The following is a 20,668-nucleotide window of genomic DNA, read 5'->3' as shown; positions in this document are numbered from 1 at the left end:
GGGACTACATACCTGGATTGCGTGGAGATTACTTGACCAGCTTTGTTTTCTCCTTGCGCGACGATGGGCTTCTAGCTACGATATCTATCCAGTACGCTAGTTTGCAGGCTTGATTTCGCTTCCGTCTTTTTAAAAGCCATTCATTTATTTCCATTAATCGACCCACACCTGGATGAATTGAACGAGTATTTCAAGGATCTCAGGCGATAAACCAAGAGAAAGAAAAGAAAGACAGGCAAAGATAGACAGAAAACAATTGATAACAATTGATAAGCAACATGGCAACCACATCGACATCAACATCCACATCCACATCGACGGACGCCCCGCGTCGTCCTAAATTTCAGAATCCAATGCCCCTGTCAGCAGCGCAAGAGGCGCAGGTGAAGGAGTTATATTATAAGCGGGTACGAGGGTATTGTGCGGCGGAGATCAAAGGTTGGTACTCTTGTCTTGTCTTTTCTTGTCTTTTCTTCTCACTACCTCCTCAGCACACTACTTAATCAACCCTTGAGCTTGAACATGTTCATATACAAAGCTGACAACTGACTACCTGACTGCAACAGCATTCGCCGAATGCGCCGTCAACCGCACCATCACCGCAACATGGGTATGTCGCCAGCAACGCCTCGCCATGAACTCGTGCATGCTGGCACACGCGAAACCGGAGGAGGAGGACCGCGCGCGCGAGGAATGGTTCGCGGGTCGCGAGGCCCGCCGGCGCCAGAGAGAAGAGGAGCAGGCCGGTATAGAGAGGCGGCGGCAGGAGGTTATCCGCATGATGAGGGAAGATGAGGAGAGGAGGAGGAGGCAGAGGGAGGAGAAGTTGGCTGGGAGATGACATGACGACAGCAAGAAGCAAGGGAAGGGTTGAGATACGCTATCCGCCGCACGGGTGAACTGTCGATTGAGGGGCCTTCGACCTTCGAGATGTGTTGTCTGTGTTGTCATGCAAAGGGGGAACGTTCCGATTGATGGACCATGACCAGGAATGAATACCTGGCCTGCGCAGCGCAACGCAGACGACGCGTGAACGAATCCGAGAGCAGAAAGGAAGATCAGAAAGATGATTATGAGCGAGCGGTCATTCTGTCCAAGGTCGACATCCCTGGAAAGTTGTCAGAAGGCAGGACGGGATATTCTTTTATATTATGGGATGGTTTGGATTTCCTTTTTTTTTCCTGACATGGTACAGCGAGTTCATCGGCGTTGAATTGCTTTCGGGGGTATACAATAGGGAATCATATACGAGACTCTCTCCTACCTAACACAGTTGTATTTTATTTATTTTCATGTACAGTACAGTGAAGTATATATTAGACACATACATGCCTAGCCAAATCTCTTGTTTTTACTAGCCTACTCTACTGTGCAAACAAAAATCATTGTATCTCATCTCCATTTACTGTACTGTACTATGCTCTTTCTTCCGCAACGATATCCTGAAAATAGGTACCTAGGTAATTACACGATTTTGCAAAAAGAAAAACGAGATCGAATGTAGCCTCCCTAAGGTTCCCTCCAGCCATTCATACGCCTGAAACGCCAATCCCTTTTTTCTTTTGTTAATTCTTTCCTGGTGCTCATGTGTTTGTTTGCTGTTCGAGAACAACCACCCTGTGAAATGGCACGTCAAAAAAAAATTCAATCAATCACGCATCCATCATGGTCTTGTCTTCCTCTTCTTCATCACCTTCCCCCATAGCGGTATCTTCCCCGAATATGTCTTCCATTTTCCCGTCTCCCTCGTCTTCGACGTCTTCCTCTTCGTTCTCGCCAACACCTACACCAGCACCAGCACAAGCAGCACCTGGTTGTGTCGTCGTCGGTTCCGTATCTTCAACATCTTCCTCTCCTTCGCTCTCCCACTCATCCTTCAGATTCCATCCCATACCGGTAAGACAGAACCGCTCCGGAGGAAGCCTCATCCCGCCCATCGAGATGTTGGAAAAGGCGTTTTGCTTTGCGCCGGCGCCGGAATCAAACCCCCTCGATACGCCAGGCAATGCGATTCGATTCCTTTCCGACGCGACGTCCATGAGGAACTCCTTGGGGAGGCCCGGCTGGAACTGGTAGTGTAGTCGTGAAGCGATGCTCAGTCGGAGCGCTTGTAGAGTGACCGTGTTCACTTCGACGCCGCCGCGTCCACCGGACACGTTCACCTCTCCCGACCCAGCGGGGTTGCCCGCATATCCTTCCATGGTGAGGTGGACAGCATCCTGAAGCGTGGAGGAGGTGTAGCGGTAGGCGAAATCGAGCAGCTGCAAGGGCACGCGCTCCTGGTATGCCGTCACGCCTAGCGAAGCGAGCAGCATATGGATCAGACGCGCATCGCGTGGCCGACGCGACTTGCCCGAGTCATTCAGCGACGTCGCTGGAATAGAGGGAGGAACCGGGGGATTCGGCGCGCTGGAGTTGGCAGCGTTGGCATGCGATGCGGAGGAGGCGTGGTTTGCCAAGGGTGGATCAGCGGGCGGTGTCAAGGGCTGCGTCGTTGCAGATGTCTGATGCGGACGAGGAGAAGCCATTGTTCACATGTATTTATCTGTGGCAATGGATGGTCGCAGGAGGGGTGAACGGACAAGGTGTTGTAGGACGAAACAGAGCTATGGGTTAATAGGAGTGGCCCAGCATGGCGGTATGAGAGAGCTCTGAGACTAAACACAAAGTCTACTCAAGAGCCCGCAGAGAAAGAGAAGTAACAGGATTGAGCGTCCACAGCTACTCTCAAATACTGGTGCTGTGGAGGGACAAGAACTTTGTTCTCGGATACAGTGGACAGCAAGTATATTGTAATGCGGTGTTCTTGAAGGCGGCGAGAAGCTCACAGCTGCACCATTCCCCATTTGGATACTCATCCACTGCATCACTGGACTGTCCATACTCTACCATATTGTCACGCATTGCAGCCGCTTTTCATTTGCTATATAAGACTTCTTACTATATAGTCTTCTTACTAAGTTACCACGTATTCTTTTGACTACTTGGTACAAGAAGCGCAGATTGTCAGGGCATCTGCTACAGGCCCACCCATTCTTTTCTAGAACAGTAGATCAAAGAGTAATGCCACTACACACTCTTGACGCGCCGAGAATGGAGATATATAATGGATATTTACATGTCTGAATCCTGCAAAGATTCCTCTTCATGTTTTGCTATCCACGAAAAGTCAGGGTATCAAAGCCCTTTAAATATAATCGCGAACAACTTTAAATCGGAATGAAGAGCATTGCTAATCGATCATATAAAACGAGAACCATAGTAAATAAAACGCCTGTGAGTGGTCTGTCTCCACTGGCCATGCAAGGTATATACAAAACAAAAACAAGTCTCCCCATACAGACGCCGAAAAGGACAAATAGCAAAACCGTTTATGCAAGTATAAGGCCAAAACGCTGAAAAAGCATGGCTAGTACAACTCTATTCCAAGTTGTCTAGTATGATAACCAAAGTCCATTGCGCCACATATACGACAAGGCAGTCGATTCACTGCAACCTGACGCAAACCTTCCAAAAACAATCAACATATAAAACATGGGTATAATGCTGTGCATTGCTTCAACACGGAGACTGGTGCTGGAAATTTCATATCGAGGAACGTCTGTTTCTGTGCAACTGTCCAGGTCGTCACCTGTTAGCAACAGATTTGGACGATGTAACACCGTCCTCCTCATATTCATCCTCTGTAACGTCCCCTTCGGGGTCGGAGAGGTGACTGTCTGCGACCGACTCGATGATAGAATTCACCATATCGGGGTTTTCAACGGAACCTCGGGAGAAGTAGCTTGCTGCAAGGTCGTCACCATGCTCATCATCGTCGACAATATCACTGCCCTCGTCGTCGCTATACACATGATCACTTTCATCAACTTCGGCATCATGATCTTCATCTTCAGCCTCGCTGTCGGTGACCGAAAATTCGTCCAGATTGGGTGGCGGATCTCGCCAATAAGTGAAATCCGTAAACTCTTCCCCACCTCCTTGAACGAGGAGGCTGACAGGAGGGAAGAAATGATCGACCAACTCCCTCATCGAGACATAGCTGCTCTTGTACTTGTTTAAGCTGAGGAGGTCCAACGACACTTCCGCGTTGGAGTTGATAGTAAAGATCCTGGACGAGGGGATGTTTACAGATCGATAACTCAGGGCGTCAGTGAAACGATTCCCGAACCCAGCATAGAATGGGTTATGGCCGGCGGGAAAGAGGCTGAGGATATCGCGAAGACATGCCATTTTGAACACCTCTGGCTTCCGCAGGTAAATTTCGCGCCGGAGAGCTGCTATGGTCCGATCGGGGCTCATAATGACTGGCCCTTTTGGCAGTCTGTAACCTTCCTGCAGGACGCCGTTAAGGTAAGACCGCGTCGAGTCTGCTTGACCCGTGGAGCGGCTAGTAAGATACATAATGTTGTATCCGTTGTTCACGATGTCCGTAAAGAGCTTGGCGACACCCTGATGGGTCCAGTCACGCCCGATCATGTTCAGCACGTGGCCCAAAGCATCGGACCTGCGTAGAAAAGCATCAGCGACATGTTTTTGCAAATGCTGAATCGCTCTAGGTAGACCTACTTCGTGATAGTACCATCGATATCCGAAATGACAATAGGTGTCTTGTAGCTCCACAGATACATGGTCGCCGGGCAGGTTGCTTTGTTGACACTGAATGTCACCGGATTGGGACCGGGCTTTAAATTCAGCGTCTTGAGTTGATCGCTCGTCAGTCGCAGTGTCTTGGCGTAATTGCGGTTGGGTTCTCCAGCAGAGGCATCCTGCGTGGGCGTCCGAGGAGGAGTTGGAAATCCTTCTGGTTGGACGTCCGATTTCGCACGGTGGTGTCGTGTCGACAGAGTCGATTCTGGAGCTTTCTGCTCACCCTCACTATGGTACCCGGGGTCCGAAACAGCATCCTCACTGAGCCCTGGTGAGCCAGACTTCAAAGAGTTTCTTCGACGCCGGGCTGCTTCTTTTGCCTCTTCACTGCTATAAATCCACAGGTTGCCCTGATCATCTGCGCCAATTAATGCGCCAATGTCATAGTTGCCTTCCAATTCTTCTGCCAGTATCTTCCGTGCGATGACTTCAGCGCGAAGAGCGTCCTCTTCGCTACTTTTGTAGCCTGTCATGTCGAGCATGAGGTCACCGGTTTCTGTCACATGCGATGGAATGTTCGATCCCGAGAGTTTCTTCGAGAGAGCAATGGCGCGGGAGACAGCCTCTGCGGGAGAGACCGGAGGAGGACTCAATGATCGGCGGTTCTGAGTAGCATCCCCCTGGCCTGATACCGATTTCCATGGCGAGCTCTTTGGGCTGGGATCTATAGACTTTGCGCTCGTCTGAAGCACTCCTTCGGAAGCGGAACGATCTAACTTGGCAGGCTGAGCATGCTCGTCGAACCGATTCATTGCAGAGTCACTAGGAGACTGTGACAGAGGCGTGATTGTTCCTATGTCGTGAATGAGCATACATAATGCAGACAGAAACCTCGAGAAGCCATACCTAGATCCCTCGATACTCGCTGGTCCGGTGGATGGATCGGAACCCCCGACGGACTTTTGGAGTCATTTTTCGCAGAATTGGTTCTGTCCAGGTCCAGATCATCGGGCTCCTGAAGCGAGGAAGGATCCAGTTCAGCACCAGCAGCTGGTTTCGGACTGCCACTAGGAGAAACCAAAGGTGATGTTTGCAGTGCTGCCGGAACATCATCCGTGGTTTCGAAGACGAAGAATGCTTCTCCACCTTCGCCCAGCTTCATGGAAAAATCTTGCTTAACGCCATTGACGCGGAACTCGACCTGCAGGTATGATTTAACCACGTGAACCAAAGCCAAGCCATCAGAGGGTTCGAATGTACCTTCTTCTCATAGGGACGGAGCAACGAGAATTTGCCAAAGCGGACATGGAAAGGAGAGCAGGCGAGCGTCCCTAGTTCGACGGTTAGATCGCAGGCCGTTGGAGATGCATGCTAATGGTTCACAAACCATCTTCATGCTCAACAACTATCACGTCAATGGCTCCGCTCAGGGTGGCCGGATTGATGGAGTTCCATGTCTTAGACACGGAGCCGCTGAGGCTCCGAACGTACTGCATTCCTTACAGCCAGAACGAACACACCGTACCAGGAAAATGAGCGACAGAGAACAATTGGGAGAAGATAAAGACGTGAAGCGGAAAATATGGCGGGGGGATGGGAGAAATCGGAGCGGGTTGGGGACAGCCGATTACCATGTGACGCGCGCCGCCATAGAGGGCTGCCCGTTACCTCATAGCAGCATGAAGCACAGGGACGGGACACTCTCCAGGGCGGGGTCCAGGGGCCGAAGAACGAGGGGAAGGATTCGGGTCGGATTGGAGGGGCTAGGGGAGGACGGGATAAGAAAGCTGGAGGAGGTGAACGAGAGGACTTCGCAGCGAACGTGATGGGTTTAAGCAGGGTGAGAGGATGGCAAAGAAGACTGTTGGGCTGAGTTGTGTTGGCTTGTCTCCATCATGTTCTCAACGCTCAACGCCGCTTGGCGGGAACGTCATCGGGCCGCGGCAGACTCAGCCAGTCAGAAGAGCTACAAGTTGGGGTAAGCCAGCGCAGGTGACTTCCTGCTGAAGGCTGCGCTAGGCCGCAACGGGTGAAACCGCACCTTGCCCGATGGGAAATGGAAGGAGCGAGCTAGCAGTCGCTAAAAATTTAACTATGCAAATTCTCTGCATCCTTGCGGAGACTGCAGATCACGTGCGCTGAATGATCTCCCACCGCCCGGCCAATCCAATCCCGGTGCGCGCCAAGAAATCCCTCGCTGCGAGCCAGCGGAATCGGAACCCTGCAAACTCCAGCACAACACCGCCGCCACAGGCACCTTCGCTCTCGAGCTCGACAGCCTCAACGCTGGCTGCTGTCCACCCCGTGCCTGTGGATGGACTTCAACGCGGGGATGTATGAGCCGCTGTACTGGTCCTTTGACGCCTACCCCAGCGTGGTCCCGCGAGCGAGGGTGCGAGGCGTCATGGCTTTGTTTCTGGCGGCCACCATTCTGTGGGCGCTGGTCTGGTAAGCACCCCTCATTGTGAGATCTCGAATTTGAGGCGTCTCCTGATAGGTCCCTTCATAGGTTGTTATATCGTGCTTGGCAGGTCTGCCAGACTCCCAACGAGATTCTGGTCGACAAGCTGGGTCTCGATATTCCGCCAGCACCGGAAGTGACGCTCGAGGAGATCTCAGCCCGGGAGATCCGCATTGCCTGGAAGCAGCCTGAATTCCACAACTCCATTCACAAGCATATCATCCAGATCAATAATACTAAAGGTAGAGACTGCGACTGCTGGGGTACAAGGTCATGGCTAACGACAATTCAGTGGGCGAGACGAAGAGAGCTGAGACGGCTGTCGCTATTGGCAATCTGCTCCCAGGACATATCTATCACATCTGTGTCTTTGCTGTCAGCGCTGCTAACTTCCAGACTGCGAGCGCCGTTCTTCATGTCCGCACGAAACCCCTTCCCTTGTCCCAAACCCAGCAAGATGGCACTACAGGCGGTCCGACGATTCGCGCGTCTGTCCCACGGTCAACACCCGCGCTCGTGGCTCCGGCAGCCCCGATCATGGCGCGAGAGCATAGTGGAGGTCAGTTGCAAGGCAAACGATCCGGGGCCGGCCGGAAACTCTCTCCTGCAGCGACAAGTTCAGATGTCTCTCATAGTCAGGCGGATGACTCACAGCGGGGCTCGACAAACGAGGATACCGGTGAAACCTTGGAGCAATTGGCAGAACGTCTCAAGGCTTTGCAGCATGAGAACGAAACTATGGATAAGCAGATCAACGACGAGGAGGAGGAGCATAATGCGACGCTAAAGGAACTGGAGAAACAGAGGGATGAACTGAAGCAGCGCGTCAAGGAAAAAGATGAGGCCAGTGGCGATCTCAAGAAGCACGTGAATAAGCTCGAGAGTGTCAACCGAACCGTGCAGAGCGAAAAGACCAAGCGGGAGAGATTACTGCAACAGAAGGAGGCCGAGCGCAAGAAGCGCAAAGACGACATCGCCCGGTGGCAGGATCAGATCGCCCAGATGAGCAAAGATATTGCACGGGCCAGAGAGGAAAAGGCGCGGGTCGAAGAGGAGGCAGCCAAGCAAGCCAATGAGATCCGAGAAAAGATTGCCCGTGAACACGCTGAAATGAAAAGCATCGATGAGGAAATTCAAGAGAAAGGTGGACGCATCAAGAAACTGGAGGAGGAGAGAAAGAGGCTTCAAGGCGGTGATGGCGAGGATGGCAAGGAGCTGGACCGGATCGACTCTGAACGGGCTCGACAGTGGGAAATCCGCCTGAACAACCTCCACGCAAGATATGCGACCCTCGTCAACCTTCACGCACAGGTGGGTTCTTATTCCAGGGTTTGCCAGATGGTATTATGCTAATTCACCTGTTTTTTTTTTTCAGGCTCAGCAACAATACCAGGAAGCCCAAGAACGTCTAAAATGGCTCAATAGTCAAAGAGCTAACGGCACCGGCCCGTTCGCTGCACTGCAGCCTCTCGATTTAGATCTCTCGCACGCTACTGCCATGCGCCGGCCACGGCATCGAAGTTCGCTCACGAGTAATGTATCGTCACCGGTGACATTCCCTCAGATGGATCCGTCATTTCCCCGTGCAGTGAACTACAATCCGCCGTCAAGCAATTCGCCCACGTTTGCCCCCAGCTCTGCGTTCTTCAACATCACCAATGGAATGACCTTCTCGGGTCCTCCCGACCGATCGGTATCGATTACTGCCGAGTCCGATATATCATTGAATAACCCGCCGATGAGTCCACGAGCCGATGCGTTGCTACCATCAGACCTCCTTGGAGACGAAGAGTCTTCGGACCTTCCTGAGTCAGTTACGAATGCTCAATACCCAGATGTCGGTCCGACGGCCACTCAGCTTGAGAGCGTGCAACATGGATCACCTTCTCCGGCATCTTCGGAAACCAGGTCTGCTACTTTCTTTGCGAGTCCTCATGGGGATCATCAACCATCGCACTCAGGTAACGAGGAAGTCCCTCAAGGCGAGTCGTCGAGCGGTGTGCAGAGTGCCTCCCGGAGACTGTCTGGCCTTTTTGGCTTTCACCGACAACGTGGGAAGACTCTCACGGATGGCCCCCCGCTGCTTGGGACTTTGAAGCCAGGACAAAGTCGGTCGTTTCCGAAAAATTTCGATGACCTGGATCCTATCGGATCGAGACGCCGGAGACTCAGTTATACAGGCAATTGGGCAAATCCAATGTCCTTTTTCCCACGGAGCAACACGGGGACTGTGACGGCAGATAGCTCTTCCGATCACATGCCCTCCAGAAGGAGCGCCTTTGCGAATATCTTTTCATCCAGCAAATTCGGCTCGTCTGGTGGCTCTAGTGACCTGCTCCAGGCCGGGTCTTCTGATTCGAATACTGGATACAACCAATTCAGCCCAAGACATGATCCAATCGACCCATCGTCGATTCTGGGAACCGTTCGAGGAGGTTCCTTATCTCCTCGCCCGTCGTCGACCTTCTCATTTGACAACCACCTTCCCCATCCTTCTACGGAACCATTTGGCTGGCCGTCAGGCGAGGTCGCTGGGAATCGAGGCTCTCTTGGCTTTGATTGGGCTTCTCCGACAGCCTGGTCGCGGGCTCAGTCGCGGCGCCCGTCCACTCAGTATGGATCTTCGAGTCATCTACCACTGGGCATCTCTGCTACGGAGCCCGATTTTCTTCAGGGGGGATACGAAAAGCAACATCGACCCTTACAAGCACCGATCGGTACCAGGCCTTCGTCTTCCCATCAGCCTGTGACTCCGAAACTGAACCCTGCCGCTCCATCTTTTAAGACTCTGTTCAGTAAGAAGTCGGAAAAGGACAAAGAGAAGGGAAAGGAGAAGGACAAAGACAAGGAGAAGGATAAGGATAAGGACTCGGGCAGCATCTGGAAGCCGGACCATGAATCCACTGCAGACGAGAGCTCTCCTTCTGCGTCAAGACGGTCCAAAGATTCCCGATCGCTATCAACTGCGGCCGAATCGTACGACTCTCTTGATCTGGTGCCTTCCAGCAGCCCCTTGGACAATGGCAGTGCGAAAGAGAAAGAGTCATTCATTCAGAAAATCACCCGCAAGAGCAGCTCGAGCAAATTCAATCTGTCCTGGAAGGACCGGGCCGGTATATTCTCCAAGAAGAATGACTCCACTCAAGGAGACGCCGACGAAGATGCCAATTCTAGTGAGGCGCAGCTAGGCAAGAGCGTGGACAGTGCTGTTTCCAGTACACCATCTGTGGAGAAGTCCACCTCCAAGAACAGTCGAAGTTTCTTTACCAGGAAGTCCAAAAAGTCTGATAAGACCACTGGCGAGTCGAGTGAGAAGGCAAGTGAGACGGGAGATGAAGAACTTCCTGAGGTGGAGTAGTGGTCTCGCGAGGTTACCTACCTAGGTAGTTTTGGTGATTAGCCGGTTAGCGTCTTAGTGTGCATGTAAAGTACAAAATATTCATGGATATGATATGATTGATGCTGTAGTTGCATTTCCAGTTGACCGACGAGGTTTTTAAATATGAAGAATCTTCTGTAGAATCTTCTAAACGTGAAAATCTCCAGTCTCTTGTAGTAGGCAGTCAAGTACAAAAAAATAAAGGAAGATTACAAGATTGCTCCATACGATCCTGTGATAGCATGTCTTTGAAAAGGCTCCTCTATGTTGCTTGCTGGTTGTGGTTGGTTACTTTCCGTTTCCGCACAGTCTGCCTTAACACAGGTTTTGACTCAATCAGTGGACTACTAACCGCAATCACCAAGTCACCTCATAGGAGAATAAAAACTTCGCCACAAAACCAGCTTCTCATTGATTCCAGGAAAAAAAAAGGAAATTATTATCTTGTCATTTATATCCCTATTCGCTAATCGCGCAGCAATCCGTTGGGGAGGAGTAGAGTAGAAAATGGCGAATTCAAAGTATGTTACACTATAACCCTCTTGACTTGTATTCTATTCCATTTCCAACCATCAATCACTGCGCGCGCAAAGAATTTTATTTTTATGATTGCTGATTGCTGACGCATGTGACAAAAAAGATATGAATATGTCAAGTCCTTTGAGCAGTCTGATGTCTTGCTCCCGAACACGTGGATCGTCGTTCGAATTGATGGGAGGGGCTTCCACAAGTGAGTAGTTCCCCTGCATGTTCAATTTCAATCAAGGTCTTGAGACGGCTATTTCTTTTGAGTGTTGCTGTTTATCTTTTCTGTGAGTTGCTTTTTGTGTTCATTGCCTGTTCTACTCGATACAGTGCGAGTTGGGCTGCCATGCTATTCGTTTTCTGGATGAGATACAGCAGTCGGGTCTAACTTATCACTTGACGCTGTATTTCTTCCTCTTCTGCTTCTTCCTCGCATTCTTCTTGTTATATGCATGCTGTTTTTGCTTTCTCTCTCTCTCTCTCTCTCTCTCTATTTTTTTCCCCTCAAGCAGTAAAAAAAAAGGCTCCATTCTAACGATTTTTGACCCGCTTCTTGACTTGATAAAGACTATCCGATAAATACGGCTTCGAGAAACCAAATGACCGTCGAGCATTGGATCTCATGAATGCGGCCGCCGTCGACGTTATGAAGGAGCTCCCAGACTTGAATATTGCGTACGGAGTTAGTGATGAATACAGGTTTGTGAATTCACCATCTTCACCTGTGCAAGTCTGAAGGAACATACGAAAGACGAGACTTTTACTAAAGGCAATTCTTTCCTGCAGCTTTGTCTTCCATCCTAGTTGTCAGTTGTTTGAGAGGAGGAGCGCGTAAGTCAAAGTCATCAATATGTTTGCTTCTTCCGTTGATCTTCTGCTTCCGCCTCTTCTTGTTTTTGATTTGAAATTGTGTCCTCGTCAAATCCACTGACTATCGTATAGCAAACTCGTATCAACAATCGTCTCAACCTTTACAGCTTCCTATATCTACAGATGGCCGACCTTCTTCCCTTCTACGCCTCTGGAGCCACCACATCTGCCCACGTTCGACGGCCGAGCAGTTCTATATCCGACCACTAAGATATTGCGAGATTACATGAGCTGGCGACAGGTTGACTGTATGTTCTACTCTCTCTCTCTCTCTCTGGTTGTCTCCTTGTTTATCGAACTTTGGCTCACTGATTGATTGCAGGCCACATTAATAACCTCTACAACACGACATTTTGGGCAATGGTCCAGAAAGGTGGTATGAGCAATAAGGACGCAGAGAAGGAGTTACAGGTACGTTGCAGCGGTGAAATGGAATGAAAGCTAGACAATGAAATCTGACAATCACAGGGCACCGTATCATCAGACAAAAACGAAATCTTATTCAAGAGGTTCGGGATCAACTATAATAATGAGCCGGAGATCTTTAAGAAGGGGAGTGTGGTCTATCGACAGGTAAGTCGCATCGCATCGCATCGCATCGCATTACATCTATCACTCTATCTCGAATAAATAAGCTAGCTAACAACCTCGATCTGATTGATTTGTTCTGAACACACAGTACCAACTCGAAGACCCAACCTCAACATCAAAGGATTCCGAGACAGGCGAACCCCCAGAACCCGAAACCCAGAAAGAGATGTCCAGATCACAACAAGACAAACTCCGCAAACTCCGCCGAAAAGCGCAGGTCGTCGTCGAGCACGTCGACATCATCAAGGACGATTTCTGGAATCGGCGGCCGTGGATTTTGTCGAATAGGCCGGGGAGGTTGCCTACCGAAAGCTAGAACTAGAACAAAAAGGGGGGATGGGGGGAAAAAAAAAAGGAAAATGGATATGAAAAGGGTGTGTTGTTTGTTTTTATTAGTTGATGAGCTATGATATGATGTCTTCCCAACGAATCGAATAGATACAGACGAGATAAAGTAAGGATAAGTAAGAATCAATTAAAAAAAAAAAAGGGGGGGGGGGGGAAGATAGGGGGTATCTAGGTAGGTAGTAATGGTATATATCTAGCGAGTTCTATCTATCTGATTACATCAGATTCCATGCACGCTGCACTGCAGTGTGCTGTATTATATGTACAGTATGCACATACATATGTACCCAGGTAGAAATCTATCCTATCCTAAATGGCAGACACAAACAGAGGTCTATTCGCTCAGCACCGCATTCATATAATCCCATTCCCAACCATATGTGTTATGCAGGGGAGGAATTTTCGTTTCGACCCTTCTTTTACTCATCTTTCACCGTTCATCTATTTTCATCGACTGTCTTGCTCTTTTTTCTTTTTTCTCTCCTTTTTCTCCTTTTCACTTTTCTCTTTTGACTTGGACTTTTTCTTTTCCTCTTGTTTGATGGTTGGAGGGGCCTCCTCTTCGTCCTTTCTCTTCCTTTTCTTTTTCTTCTTCTCCTTTTTCGAGGGCAGCTCGCTCTGTTGTTGTTGTGCCGAGGTATTATCTGCAGCTGCAGCTGTTACTGTTGATGTTGATTCTTCCGATTCATCATCCTCAAGCGATGGTGATGACGATATCGACGCTGGAGTGGGATAAGAGTCCACTGCCTGTATTGTCGCCTGTTTGTCCTTCTTCTTCATCTTCTTTGTCTTTTTTCGTTTCTTGCGGTCTTTTTCTTCTTTTTCTTCCTCCTCGCGCGACGATGACTTCTGTGGTAGTGGCGATTGGTCGTCTTCGTCCCCGTCTTCTCTTGGGGCCTTCTTCCGATCCTTCTTCTTTTCCTCCTCCTCTTTCTTCCTGGCCTTGCTCTTCTTCTTCGTCTTCTTATCTTGTGCCCTTCCTACACTCTCTTCGTCGTCTTCCTTCGACTCTTTCAGCTTTCGTTTCTTCCGCTTTTCCTCTTTCTTCCTTGAAGAAGACAGTGTCATCGTGTCCTCAGAATCGTCCCCGCCGTCATCATTGTCCTCGTCTTCTTCCCGTTTCCTTTTCTTGCCCTTCTTCTTCTCCTGCTTCTCCTTTTTGTCTTTTTTGTCTTTCTTCTTCTCTTTCCTCGTTATCGTCGAGGTCGTAGTGTCGGACTCGACAGCACCCTCTGTAGTAGTAGACGTAGTAGATTTCGTAGACGATATCACAGCAGCCGATGTCGTAGTAGTATTTGTTGTGGTGGTGGTAGTGGTAGTAGTCTCCTTCTCGATAGTCCCTGGCAGACTCTCTCCCCTAACAAAAAACCTATACAATTCACTCCTCCCCTTCGCCAGCGCGTTCGATGCAGCAGGACCTGATGTTGTTTTTGTCGCTGAGCTGCTCCCATCCTGACCAACCCCCCGCAGCGCCTCTTCAAACCCCCGCAACCACCACTGATTGCTCGGGTCGTGGCCCGTCTTTTTCCCCACGCCGCTCTTGTTCTGCTTGCGCGCGACGAGGATCGGTCGCGTCAGGCCGAGGCCGCCGTGCGGGCCGGGGCGACGGTTGGGGTTGAGCGGGTTGCCGGGTCCGGACCAGCCGTGGCGGATGAGATAGGCTTGCGCGTCCATGTAGAAGTCGCGGATATATGGAGAAGATTAAATATTATTATTATTGCTGCACAGGGAGCGAGATAGACGAGAAGAGGAGGGGAAGAGTTGGAGTGAACCCGCGTGGCGCAAGTTGGGGAGGAAAAAAGCCAAATCTCTATAAAGCAAATTGAAAAATCAGCAGCATCATGAAACGTTTCTTTTTGGAACCTCTGCCTAGGGGGAGGGGAAAAAGATCGAGAGAGGGTTCTCGTTGAAGAGGAGTATTATTCCGACTGGATGAATACGCCAGAAATTATGAAAGTTCCCAAAAGAAAAAATAATTCCCGGGCGGTAAGTAAGTCATTGATAAGCTTAGCTTAGCGACCCTATCAACAAGGCACCGGGAACCCGGGGGCAAAAATTCCTCCGGGGCAAAAAAGCTTAGTCGCGCCCGGGATCGAACCGGGAACCTTCTCGGAACTGTGCTCACTTTGTGAACGAGAAATCATAACCATTAGACCACGCGACTTTGCTTGTTGCTGCTTTTGGGCCCAAAATTGATCTATCAAAAACCATTACTTTCCTTTCGCTCTGGGAGGTTTTATTATCGTACTTAGGTAGGTAATACTCCAGGTTCAGTACAGTGTCACTACTACTCCCACGTACCAACGTTGAATGGGGGAGATATACTTACTTTGCTCTTAATGATCAATATATAGCGTTTACGATGGATTAATTCATCAGGGAATTGATTCTCGTGGTGGTCTGTCTGCATAGTGTGAAGTAATAGAAACATTCTACGGAAATATTATATATTTGTACCAGCTCAGCGATCAGTTCTGGTTTCATTGGTCTCTCTCCCCATTTTCCTTTTCCCCAACATGAACCCCCGTACTAAGTAATATTACAATTTTAACACTCACCTTAACCCGGTGCCTTTTTTTTTCGATAGTATATGTAATATAGCATAGTATCCATATAAAATTCAGCTACACTTTAGTATAGAAAAATTTTAGCTGTTTTGTCAGCTCTTACAAAATCAAATAATGATTTTCTTTTTTGACTACCATTCAATACGGCTTGTACCGCTTCTCCTCCTTATGCTTCTTCTTTTCTTTACGTGGCCCCGGTTTGACAGGAGTTGCCCCCTGGTCGCGCTGCTCGCGCATTTCCCTGTCACCTCCCACTTCGGTGCTCTCGGTCTCGGCCTCCTTGGGCTTCCAAGCCCGAACAAAGCCGTCTTCTCCACCAGTGAAAATTGTCCTCGACTGTGAAATCATCTGTGTAAGTAACCTATCTCATTCCTCTCTTCCACGGCTGTGATTGATTGCGAGAAGTGAGAAAAAAAAATTAATAAACATACCTGCTCGTCAAGATACACCGTCCGGACGATTTCCTCACCATGGGCTCCCGGCAGACGCCAGATGTTGCTGTGGTCAAATTGCCACTTTGGATTTGAGATGATAGGGAAAAGGTCAAGTCTCTTTTCACTGCTATCATTTAGCTCTCTGGTACGTTGAAAGAGGTGAAAATTCCGGTCTCTTACGTTGCGTTGCCAGCCGCCAGAAATATCCCCTGATTGTTGGCAAGAGTCTGAACGACATATTCACACTTCAGAGGCTGTCTCAAGTCTCCGAACTGAATTGGGCTTGGATCCTTTTCGGCATTGTTACTGTCCGGATCCGTGATTGGATGGATCGAGAAGACTTCATCGTGGCTGAGCGCGTAGACGGCCTTCTCCGATAGAAATCCTGCGCGATGAATCGAGCCATGGTTGATGACTTGTAAAAGCGCATCGTCCTCGTCAGTGACCGTTGTGTCATAGATGTTGACTAGGCCATCGGTGCTGCCGGAGAGCAAGACATTGTCACGTGTCGGATGGAATTGGAGCTGTTGTGCAGATAAAGAACGATTATTTAGCTTCGACGGCATCGAACAAGGGAAAAGCTCCCCCCATTGACTAGACCAAGGCTTACCTCCGTGACATCGTCATTGTGGCTCTCGACAAGTTGATGACGGATTTCTTTTGGTGATCTGACATCCCTGACCAGCAATTAGTGGCTAAACTTCTCTTTTAAGCTACCGACAGTACCCGTCCACTGGATGCGGTGAGCAAAGTACAGAAGCAAAAGAGAGGAGATTAGGAAAAGTGGGTGAGAAGGGAAGGGGGGAAAAGGAAAGAAAGGGTGCATATGCAATGGAGTAACATGAAGGAAAGTCCCTAGTGTCGAGTCTATGCGCATGCACAGGACTGCAGCATCACAAGTTGACGTGTTTTGTACAGCACCACTTACCAGAACACAACAGAAGCCTGCGACGACATAAGCTCCGTGCCGGCAACAACGGTGTTGGTCGCACCATGGCAGGCAAGAGACAATATGGGGGCATTTTTGGCTAGCCAAACTGACAGTCAGCTCATAGGTTCGTTCGTCATCGAGGTAGAAGTTCATTTTGGGAAGTCGCTGAAACAATGAGTTTCGAAAGCAAAGTTAACCACGGTAAATGCAAGTAAGAATGAAGTGGCCATGCGCCTTTTCCAATCTTCAGTCTAGTTCAACGTCTTTTTCTGACATGAAGAGAGACTCCGTCCATCTGGGGATTGTGGAGAGCCAGGTTTTTTTTTCCATAGAAAAGAAATTTCAGACATACCAGTTTTCATTTCCACAGCAGCATTTCCCGATCCATGCCCGGCTCTGACATCCCACAGTCTGACAGCTCCATCCCTCCCAGCAGTTGCCAACAAACCATGTGCAGATCCGGTCGAATTTTCACGGTACTCTTTTAAACAAGTAACGCCGCCCTGCCCATGTGTCTTTGGCGCAGCAAGGGAGAGGAGTTTCAAAGTTTGGCCGTCGAATACCCGAAGGGAGTCATCTGACGAGATTGCTGCAAAAGCGCCGCTCTCAGACGAAGGCGATGCAGCAAGAGCATAGACGTAACTGCCCGCAGGGAGGGACAGCGACGAAGATGCAGCCGCCTGGAGGGTGTGCATGTGGACCGGTCCGCTGCAGGTACCTCGACACTCACCCGTTCCACTGGACTGTCAGAAAAACTAAAAAAGATTGACTTTCGGTAATAATGAGCCGGAAAAAGCTATGCGGGATTTCCTCTATCAAATATTCAGTTAAATGCAAGCGACGTCCCTTCGTATTCAAAATTTCTTTTTAGTCTATACTTTTTTTCCAGCGTTGTGGCGGTGCCAAGACAGTTCTCGAGGAATCGTCACAACTATTCCTGGCTGCAAATTATGCCAGGATACCACTTTTTGATGCTTAGGCGTAGACGTCGCGTGTGCAAATCATGCAGTTCAACAGGCAGATCCAATTATCGTCGTGCAAGTCAATATGGAATTACGCAAGGAGCAGCAGATCGCCAAGTTTCCGGAGAAAAAGTTGTGGTTGCCACTAGTCTGTGCCAGCACCTAGTTAGGTAATTGGGTGCGGAGTGCCTGTAGCGGACTATCCAAACAATTCACCGAGCAGAAAACGTTGACACCGGAAGTTCACCTCTTTCAGGCAGGAAGAAAGGAGATCCGAAAAAAGGATAAACTAAAATAAAATAAAAAATGAATAAAAATAAGCAAAAAAAATTCACCGCCACCAGTGTTTCGTACAGTGCCCAAGTGTATGGACGGAGTACGGAGTACTCCGTACCGACTGACGGACCAAGTAATAGTCGTGAACTCGTGGCCCGTCACCCGTGGGATCCCATGTTTGGGCCTAACTCTCCGGCGGTGGCCCAGGCCCAAGCTGTTGGGACAGCAGTTGCAGGGAAAAGAATCCTATACTTTTACCAGTCCCAGCTAAAGTTAGTGCTGCATCTTGTCAAGTTAGTCCCATGGAACCTGTCAACAAGATTGGTAGATGTCTGACTGCTTAGGTACCTAGTACGTCCCAAGATTTGCGGCACAGTTAGATGCATACTTTGCATTAGTCATTAGTGAAAGCTGCCGTCTTTTGTGGCCAGACGAGAGGACATTATTAGCCCAGCCTGCTGAGGACTCCGAGTCGATGTGTGACAATAGCTGCTGATGGACAAGCTCTTATTATTAGTTAGTTCGTATAATTCAGTGCCGACTTCAGTTGAGCCGGGGTAGTAGACATGTCTCCTTGCTCTTCGTCCCTGCTATGCAGGTGTCCATGCAGTTAGGGAGACACTCCACAGACACGAGAACATTCTATGCGTGACTTGTGTTAGCTCCTGCACGCTCTCTTTTTAAGCTTTTTCGAATGCGGTCTAGGAAGGAGGGTTTCCTGGAGGATAATAATAATTTTTTCACTGTAGAGAACAAAAAAGCAAAAGGGGAAAAAAGGAAAAAGATTGTTCTTCCTGGAGAGTCAATCAATAGAACAATCCCTCTCGGCATTGTTTCTCAGAACGATGCACCACGATTCGCAATGATCTAAGGATCGCAGAGTTGCTCTTCTGGGATTCGGCTGAGGATCTGACCTCGGTCTTACAGTAGAGAGTTGGAAAGGCTGTTTCCATAATCTGGCCAGGCGACTTTCGAAATTAGAAACCATCATCCTGGGGACCAATAGCAGACGTTTGTTGCGCGTCTTTGTAATGTTGATCTTCTTGATGCTGCGACCGCCCAGGCTGGTTCGAATTTATTATCGTGGGAAGCTCATATCATGATTCCTGCATTTGTCGCGATCCTGAACCTGGGTGGCGTAGGATCGCAGACCAAAGCAGCCGAAAATCTCGATTCCTGGCATCCACTCGGACTGCCGTGACGTTGGTTTAGTATGCGTTCCTATCGCTGACGTGTCTGGGATCCCCGCCTATTGTTGGCGGTCTTATAGCTGTCTAGCACAAAGGAAGCACAACTGGAATAATCGTTGATGATGGCTTCCTGCAGGTGGAACGGATGCCTGAGTTGGACCGTACTTTTGAAGTTCTCCAATGGCGACGAAGGACGTATTTAGATCCTATTTTGGGCATTAAATTGACGACCAACCCTGTAGTTCAGTTCCTTATCATTATTAATATTGCCCCTGCATAATCAACATGATGATTTGGGCGGTAGTGAGGTGAGTGCATGCCTGACAATAGAATCACCACCTGAGGTGTTGGACCTTCTGCCAATCACGCCACGGGGCACGGCCATCGTATGGGAGATGAGTTGACTGACTTTGGCCCGGATTCAAAAATTCCAGAAGCGCGGTGGGGCGATAAAGCGGTCAAGACTATAATTTAGAGGAATTAATCGATGATCCCGTCGGGGAGGAGTTATCCAGACGACGTTCATACGGTTCAGTGCTGGGGGACCAATGACGGCGGGCTTGTTGCAGCGCGAATCGTCTGCTCTTCTCCTTTTCTTGTGTTCGAATCGACCTTCAGGAAGGCGGCAGAGGCCCAAGCCCTCGCTACGGACTCGGCTAGCCTCCGTTCCTGCCGCTGCAAGACATGGAGCGCGACGTGGGCCCCAGGCCTGGCAATTGCGACCGCTTGCACGTCCAACTGGCAACTGCCAACAACAGCGGGTCATTGGGTCGCTCGTTCAGGTTAGTCGAGGCCGAAGCAGGGTCTAGTTCCGGTGTTAGTGGTCCGGAGAAGGGGCGTGATACAAGCCGGGCTCTTTTGCGGCGCAGCGACTGGCCGCCACCCTTAGGTCTACCAGAGTGTCGGGTTGCCAGCGTTCAAGATCCGTTTCCCCGGGGCGCCCATCAGACGAAATCGACGAGTCTGAAAGGGCCATGATTTGCACGGCACATGATGGACGCCTCTCCAGGATGATGGTTCGGTTTCAAACACCGGAGGCGACGCACCTACGGACGTTTCGTGTGGCTTTCTGCCCGAAGCCTTGTGCAGTCAGCGCAGGCAGGGCAGCTGTCATAATAATAAGAGAAGAAGAATAATAATAATAACTCTCGACTCCGTACTCAGGCCGCCGGGAGCCCCGGCCTAGCGTCCATCCTTTGCCAGATAGGTGCGTTGGACGTGCACAAACCATCCATCCATGGCCGGGCCCAAGGGCCTGGGCGGCGGTTGATGCCCCTCTTCCCGGTGCGGAGGCATCGGCAGCAGCCGCATGGGGACGGAGCATTATAAACCATCCCAGCCTGATGGTGTTGGCTCACTGGGGCCACTGGTGCGAATGGAGAGTGACTGTCCAGTGTCCACTGTGTCCAGAGTCCAACTCGTTCGACCTGCAGGCCGGCAGCTGGAACACGTACGGAGTACTCCGTAGGCTTGCTGCAGCTGGGAACTAGACGGAACTAAAAACAGCCCATCGCTTTAGTCCAGACTGGCGTCCCTGGGCCTGA

The 20,668-nt window shown here is 49.9% G+C and overlaps 8 protein-coding genes and 1 non-coding gene across 9 annotated transcripts; 4 read left to right on the top strand and 5 right to left on the bottom strand.

Annotated features, from left to right (window-relative positions):
* Positions 1–278: 278 nt before the first annotated feature.
* VTN77DRAFT_9416 (uncharacterized protein) lies at positions 279–841 on the top strand (the record flags this gene model as incomplete). The annotated part of the gene is made up of 2 exons (XM_069426022.1): positions 279–438; positions 567–841. 2 exons carry the CDS (start codon positions 279–281, stop codon positions 839–841), a joined length of 435 nt encoding a protein of 144 aa, XP_069273856.1.
* An 811-nt stretch (positions 842–1,652) lies between these two features.
* VTN77DRAFT_9415 (uncharacterized protein) lies at positions 1,653–2,528 on the bottom strand (the record flags this gene model as incomplete). Its single annotated transcript, XM_069426021.1, has 1 exon — positions 1,653–2,528. One exon carries the CDS (start codon positions 2,526–2,528, stop codon positions 1,653–1,655), a length of 876 nt encoding a protein of 291 aa, XP_069273855.1.
* Positions 2,529–3,627: 1,099 nt separating this feature from the next.
* VTN77DRAFT_9414 (uncharacterized protein) lies at positions 3,628–6,086 on the bottom strand (the record flags this gene model as incomplete). The annotated part of the gene is made up of 5 exons (XM_069426020.1): positions 3,628–4,507; positions 4,570–5,443; positions 5,497–5,791; positions 5,851–5,921; positions 5,978–6,086. The coding sequence occupies 5 exons, from the start codon at positions 6,084–6,086 to the stop codon at positions 3,628–3,630; spliced, it is 2,229 nt and encodes a 742-aa protein (XP_069273854.1).
* An 818-nt stretch (positions 6,087–6,904) lies between these two features.
* Positions 6,905–10,409, top strand: VTN77DRAFT_9413 (uncharacterized protein; the record flags this gene model as incomplete). Its single annotated transcript, XM_069426019.1, has 4 exons — positions 6,905–7,038; positions 7,100–7,293; positions 7,344–8,362; positions 8,427–10,409. The coding sequence occupies 4 exons, from the start codon at positions 6,905–6,907 to the stop codon at positions 10,407–10,409; spliced, it is 3,330 nt and encodes a 1,109-aa protein (XP_069273853.1).
* A 528-nt stretch (positions 10,410–10,937) lies between these two features.
* Positions 10,938–12,732, top strand: VTN77DRAFT_9412 (uncharacterized protein; the record flags this gene model as incomplete). The annotated part of the gene is made up of 8 exons (XM_069426018.1): positions 10,938–10,951; positions 11,071–11,160; positions 11,523–11,654; positions 11,742–11,786; positions 11,898–12,073; positions 12,148–12,236; positions 12,294–12,398; positions 12,505–12,732. The coding sequence occupies 8 exons, from the start codon at positions 10,938–10,940 to the stop codon at positions 12,730–12,732; spliced, it is 879 nt and encodes a 292-aa protein (XP_069273852.1).
* Positions 12,733–13,211: 479 nt separating this feature from the next.
* VTN77DRAFT_9411 (uncharacterized protein) lies at positions 13,212–14,438 on the bottom strand (the record flags this gene model as incomplete). The annotated part of the gene is made up of 1 exon (XM_069426017.1): positions 13,212–14,438. The coding sequence occupies one exon, from the start codon at positions 14,436–14,438 to the stop codon at positions 13,212–13,214; it is 1,227 nt and encodes a 408-aa protein (XP_069273851.1).
* Positions 14,439–14,841: 403 nt separating this feature from the next.
* Positions 14,842–14,928, bottom strand: VTN77DRAFT_t127. Its single transcript has one exon. It is a non-coding gene; the product is annotated as a tRNA-Val (tRNA).
* Positions 14,929–15,469: 541 nt separating this feature from the next.
* Positions 15,470–17,391, bottom strand: VTN77DRAFT_9410 (uncharacterized protein; the record flags this gene model as incomplete). The annotated part of the gene is made up of 6 exons (XM_069426016.1): positions 15,470–15,667; positions 15,763–15,889; positions 15,946–16,289; positions 16,376–16,442; positions 16,694–16,793; positions 17,049–17,391. The coding sequence occupies 6 exons, from the start codon at positions 17,389–17,391 to the stop codon at positions 15,470–15,472; spliced, it is 1,179 nt and encodes a 392-aa protein (XP_069273850.1).
* A 352-nt stretch (positions 17,392–17,743) lies between these two features.
* Positions 17,744–20,102, top strand: VTN77DRAFT_9409 (uncharacterized protein; the record flags this gene model as incomplete). The annotated part of the gene is made up of 2 exons (XM_069426014.1): positions 17,744–17,806; positions 19,785–20,102. 2 exons carry the CDS (start codon positions 17,744–17,746, stop codon positions 20,100–20,102), a joined length of 381 nt encoding a protein of 126 aa, XP_069273849.1.
* Between the last annotated feature and the right edge of the window lie 566 nt (positions 20,103–20,668).

This window comes from Rasamsonia byssochlamydoides (assembly GCF_041956645.1).
Source record: "Rasamsonia byssochlamydoides strain NRRL 3658 unplaced genomic scaffold VTN77scaffold_89, whole genome shotgun sequence".
Lineage (NCBI taxonomy): Eukaryota > Fungi > Ascomycota > Eurotiomycetes > Eurotiales > Trichocomaceae > Rasamsonia > Rasamsonia byssochlamydoides.
This window is presented reverse-complemented; position numbering and strand designations above follow the sequence as displayed.